The sequence below is a fragment of the Chelonia mydas genome, chromosome 18, assembly GCF_015237465.2.
Source record: "Chelonia mydas isolate rCheMyd1 chromosome 18, rCheMyd1.pri.v2, whole genome shotgun sequence".
Classification (NCBI taxonomy): Eukaryota; Metazoa; Chordata; order Testudines; family Cheloniidae; genus Chelonia; species Chelonia mydas.
In genome coordinates this window covers 16224979-16230978 of record NC_051258.2, presented here as the reverse complement: position 1 = coordinate 16230978, position 6000 = coordinate 16224979, and the positions used below count along the sequence as shown (strand labels likewise).

The 6000-nt window shown below is 53.9% G+C and overlaps 1 protein-coding gene across 1 annotated transcript in view; it reads right to left on the bottom strand.

The window, feature by feature from the left end:
• Positions 1 to 244: 244 nt before the first annotated feature.
• The window catches only part of TMEM88B (transmembrane protein 88B), a 44093-nt gene continuing 38337 nt past the window's right edge, over positions 245 to 6000 (bottom strand). Inside the window, exon 2 of the mRNA XM_037881464.2 lies at positions 245 to 2582. Coding sequence (XP_037737392.1) covers positions 2313 to 2582 — 270 coding nt within the window. The 3' untranslated portion in view covers positions 245 to 2312. The remainder of the gene's footprint in view (positions 2583 to 6000) is intronic.

Below are 6000 nucleotides of genomic sequence, written 5' to 3'. Positions count from 1 at the left end.
CCATTCTCCTGTAGTGTATTCCTCAGGCGGGACTGGGCCCGGTTGCTGCCCATCTGCTCACCGCCCACATTTGGGGAACTAAGCCTGAGTTTGCCAGGGAATTCCCAATGGCGCTCGCCTTCTCCTGCTGTCCAGTGTTCAGCTGCCACCCCCCTCAGCTTCCCATGGTTACTTTGCTTCCATGGCATTTCCAGGGATGGCCCCAGGGCCTTACGCCCTTAGAATGAAAACCAAAGCCCAGGGAAAATACATAAATTAGTCTTTAATATACAGCGAGGGCTCCAATGGCCCAGTGACATTACAATGGGCATCACACAGAACCACCGGTGCTCAGACAGCGAATGAAGAGCGGCCCCCACGGCAGAGCCCCCAGCATGGGGTTTATTTACACATCAGCAATTGAAATGGTTACAGTGGACAGAAGAACAACGGCGACTGGGGATACACAGCTTCCAGTGGTCAATGGCATCCAGCTCGGAAAGGCCCTCCTCAGGCCTGGTCCAAAGCCAGCTGAAGCCCAGGGAGAGACTCTCCTTGACGTTGCTGGGCAATGGACCAGGCCCTGTGTTAGTTCTCCGGTACCGGGTGAGGATGGGAACCCAGGCTGGATCTCTTGCAGGGGTAGGTTTAGAATGTGTGGCCCCCTCCCCCAGAAACAAACCCCTCGTACGGGTGAAAGGTGCCAGCCGGAGAGCCCTGGAGCATGAAACCCCTTGTGCCTATATGTGCATCTGGGATATCAGTGAGGGCCGCGTCCCTTGCACTGCCCTGCCGACGGGCCTCAGCTCTGCGCTGGGGCGGGGAATGTGGTCTCTGTGGCCCATTCAACCCTTGGCCTGTCTGTGGAGACTGGGCACGAGATGGGTCAGCGAGTGCCAGCTGCCGGAGTGGCTTTTGGCTGCCGAGCCCTGTCCACTAGACTAGTGGTTCCCAACTTTTTACTACGATGACCCGCCAACTGCGTTTTGTCTGTTTTTCAGACCCGCCATTGTGTCGACAAAAGGTCCAGATTCATGGGAGGGGCCCAAAATCAAAGGCAGGGTCCTCCTCCACTGCCGCTGTCTCCTCCCCTCCTCCCCCACCGAGGGGGCACAGACCACCCGCAGTAACCCCTGTCCCCCAGTCTCCCAAACCAAATCCCGGCTGCTTGCGGAGGGGAGGCCCCAAGGGGTGGGGGGCAACGGCTGCTATCCTGCAGGGCTGGGCCCAGCTCCCTGCTCCGGGCCCTGCGACCCTATCCGCCAGTTCGCAGCACCACTCAGGTTTGACTCAGCTGCCCCGCCATCAATGCCCAGAGCGGGGAGCCAGTCCCAGCCTCTGCGGGGTGAGTGTGGGGCGGGGTTTCTCTCCACACACACACACCCCCAAGCCCTCCCTCCGCACCAATCTAGAACCTTCCTGTGACCCAATGGCAGGTGGGGACCCACCGTCTGGGAAACACTGCACTGGACAATACCCAATGTCTAGCAGGCCACTGCGTGGCCATCAGATTTCAATAACCAGCATCAAAGCAGGCAGGGTTCAGGCCAGCACCCTGGGAGGAAGGTACCCACAGCCCGGTAGAGATCCCCCAAGCCACCTGGTCCCCACTAATCACAAAGGAACACAGTAACCATTATCACCTGCTACGAAAGCAGCTGTGCAAAGCGGGACGGACATAGTCAAAGTGCAACAAGGTGACGGCTCCTGAGTGTCGTATAGGCCCAGACTCACAGGTGCATTCGTGGGGCCAGAGACCTGTGTAGCCACAATAGGATTCTAAGTAGGGGGGGGCCACATCCTGGCTGAATGGTTTACAGGGGTCCACTTCTCTGGGACAAAGGACGGAGCTTTTTAAGCACACGGCTAATTTTCCCTTGTGCCTGTAGCACCATCAGCAGCCCCTTCCATCACTGCTCAGTCTAGTCCACGACATAAGGAGATCCCGTGTTCTGAGACCGAGCTGCACGAAGTTGGGAGCCAGGGAAAAGCACAGGGTCTGTCTGTGTCCAGCAGCCTCAATGAAGTATCCCCCTTTCTATGTCAGTGAGTCTTCTCTCTTCGGTACCAGCAGGGACATGACTGGCCCAGCATAAGTAGGAGGAGGGCGAGCCCCTTTGACACGCTTTTGTCCATCACAATGGGGAGAACCTGCTGAGGGTTACAGGCCTAGGTACAGCTACAGGAGAGGGGTTCATTCCAGACCCAGCTACATTCCTCTGGCCCTAGGGACCCTGAGAGCCTATGCCTACGGGGACTCCAGCTGGTGACTTTGTAGGTGCCAAGGGGGGATGTATTGGGGGGAGGGGGCTGGGGGAGCCGCTGCAGCGAGCTCATACCCAGGCCTTGACTTGAGTGCTCCACTCCTTGGCACAGTTGCACAGCCCCCCCTCCTCGTACCAGCGCCACTTCACCCCCTTGTAGACGGCCCGGGCGTAGGGCTGGAAGCACAGGAAGAGGCGAAGGCGCCGTGCCAGGCTGCAGTAGACGGCCATGGCCACCACGATGAGCGGGGACATGATGACGAAGCCGAGGATGATCAGGGCAGAGGAGCTGTTGTCGTCCAGGATGGTTTTGCAGTAGTCGGCGGAGGAGTGCAGCACCTGCAAGAGACGGGAGAAAGGGCAAAGCGGGTCAGAGGCCTGGGGCAGAAGCCAGGCTTCCTTAGCGCCATCGCACTCTTGTGTTCTCAGTCTCCTGGCAGGCTCCCAGTAGGTACTGGCACTGGCCTGAAGTAGGTCTGTCTGTTCTCAGCCGGACAGCTGCTGCCGGCAGCCAGACACTTGGATCGATGGGATTTTAATAGGAATTTCAGAAGATTGTTTGTAAACACAGCTAGCGCCCTTTGTACCAGATACGCAGCCGGAAAACTCAACAGCGAGGGCCCTCGGGACAGCACGATCCATGAAAGCGCTTCAGAAACCAGCACCGTGCCCCAAAGCTGAATAATACCACAACTGAAGGGGTGGAAAAGCACAGGGCTGGGAACCAGGAGATCCGGGCTCTGTGGCCTACATGTATTAGGGGCAAAATGCTCCCTGCAAAAAGCCCATCCCCACTGCAGGTGGGGTCCAACAGAATCCTGTTACTATTTGCAATGGCTCCAAGACGCCCGGCCAAGGTCAGGGTTCCACTGTGCTGAGTAGACACAGAATAAACATCCCTGCCCCAAAGACCTCCCAGGCTAGATAGCTAAAGGAAGTACAGTTAGCTCTGTTCCCAGAAGGGAGCTGAGACACAAGGTGGTGTCCACATTGTACAGTTAGCCCGGGCTGCCTGGGTGTTGCCCCTAAGCCTGCTCCTATCCACACACACAGCCCTTTCCCCTGAATGTTGGGGTGCCCAGCTAGCCTAGAGGTCACGTGCCACTTTATGGACAGAGGCTAACCCACTCCAGTGCTGATAGTCCTCCTGAGCCTTCCCACAATCCCGCCGTGTGTCCGGAAGGGCAGACAGGTTCTTCAGCAATTCACAGGGAAAGAATCCTAGGGGGGCCTCAGTTTACTGCAGCACAGAGCCCCATGGGATATATGCCCCCAGAAGTCCTTGCAACACACACGGGAGAGTGCAGCGCAAGGGAGGACACGGTAGCATAGCAGGGCTTTGCAGTGTGGCTGCTCATCCCCAAGCGAGGCTAACCCAGGTGCTGATCACCTGGACCAATTCTGCAGTGAAGACGCACCGCCCGGATGAAGGGACTTGCCCAAGGTCCCACAGACCAGTAACTGGACTCCTCCTGGGTCTCCATCCAGCGCCTTAGGCCCAAGACCAGCCTTCCTCTCTCTTCCAAGCCAGGCCTGGCAATTTCCAGGCTGCCTCACAGAACCTCTTTAATCAGGCGTTTAGTTAATCAACCATCATTACAAGGCCAGGGCATTGCATGCAGATAATGGAGCAGGAAATGTTAATTGTATTGACTCATCCCTAATAATATACTTTTGTATTTGCTAGTTTTTGGCTACAAAGATCCCTGATGCTACAGTGACGCGGGCTGCAAAAGCACATTGACAGTGATAGAAAAATAAAGAAAATACAGCTAGATCTTAGCTTCTAATGACAGAGAAAGAGGAGGCGGGAGGGGGGAATAGATGTGCTTGTGGTTAAGGCAGCGGTCTGGGACCCCCAGCCAAGCCATCCATTCAGTTCTCAGCCCTGGCACACACTGCCTGCACACATCAGCGCTACCCTAGCTCTCAATCTTCTGCTCACATATCAGATCCCTTTCTCCTACCCAGCACCTCCTCAGACTCGGAGATCTTCAGGGCAAGGACTGTCTCTCACCACGTATTTGTACAGTGCCTTGCACAATGGAACCTCCATCTCAGGGGCTCTAAGCACCATTACAACACTAATAAAAAGAACAGGCGTTCCAAGTGTAGCTACCCGTACACTCTGCATGAGCGGACCACAGCAGTTTCCCCCTGTCTCTTTCCCTTTTACAAGGCTTCTCTTTCTTTCTCAGTGTCCCCACAGCAAACACAACCCATCCGGTTTTAAACAATCCTTATTTGCTCCACGCAGCGTAAAGGGCAACCTATAAGTAAAGGAAAAGCACTGAAAAGCATCAACCCAAAGACAGAAGGAACGTGCTCGCCAAGCTGCTACTGCCTTGCCAGAGCACAGCTCCTTCCTGCACCCGTTCAAAGGCAGAAAATAATTGTGTTCTCCAGCTATGGAAAAGGCAGTCCCTGGCTTTCTCTTCTGATCCGACTGACATACTCACAAAGGGATACAGGGATATTCTCTCAGCTGGAAGCAATTCACTATGCTTACGAACTGGAACTCAAGGCCTTCTAAGCTAATGGTCCAGGCACCGCAGAGTTTAATGGGGGAGCTTAATGTTCCAGTCCTTGCTGTCTCATCTCTCGTGACTTGGGCTCAGTTTGTGGGCTAGGTTTATGATTTCACAGGGAGGCTGTCAAGTCACAGGAGACCCAACATTTAAGGTCAGCACAAAGACTCTTCTATAAAACCTAACTCACACTGCCCCGAAGGGGATGTTGCTCTGCTTATGAGCAGAAAGCGAAGCCATTTTGTTCTCAGAGCTGCTGCACCCGGTTACGGAGGGAACGCACATACTGTGCTCTCTCTCATGGAGACTTTATTATGGCTAATGTTTGTTGTCATTTTTCTTTAATCTAAAACAAAAGTCATTTTGGGTCCGGACCTACCTGATTACCATTTGTATGTAAAAAAACATGACACCCTCCAGCCTAGATGGTTTCAACTAGGCATAATTAATGCATGGCACATACATATTTAGCCAATGGACATTTCTTTATAACTCATACATCTGGAAGAAGGGGCTGTTAGATACCACAGAGGGGTATAGGAAGGAGAGATAGAGAGATAGATACAGAGAGTTTTTCTGCTGCCTTCTCTCCCTAGCATTATTTCGGCAGGGAGTTACAGGGGAGAGGCGGGTTTATCTTTATCAGATTTTTGTATGCATTGTTGCTAACCCATGGTTGGTGCAATTCATCCCTGCTGCACCACCATTAGTGCTCACTCACTTCCCTAGCTCACAAGGGTGTCTTGGCACTTACTCACGCAAAGCACTTTGAAAATGCAAAGTGCTTCATCTGTGCCAAGTAATACCTGCACCGGAGGCTGAACTGCAGCCGAGCAAAGCCCTCTGTCCCTTGCCTTTGCTGCAGCCTGTCCGCACGGCGCTGCCACTCGGGCCCCTAAACTGAGGCAAACACAACAAACAAACAAACAAACAAACGGCAGCCATGCAATCCAACCTCAGCAAAAGCATTCCCCAAAGCTCCCGGAACGAGCGAGGTTTCAATCTGGAGGAAGTCTTGACTGGTCAGTTACAAGCTGTGGGTTTTGTCTGAAAAGCCTTCTTTGGTGCAGACCCTTTGGTTTCAACCTCTGCAGCGCTGACCTCTTTCAATCACTCTCCTAGCTGAGAGCTCATTTTCAAGGGTGTGCCATTTCAAAATGGTTCTCTCTCCCTCCTCCCCGATGCACTGAGCTGAATGGCTGATTTTATGTTTTTAATCTCGCGCCCCC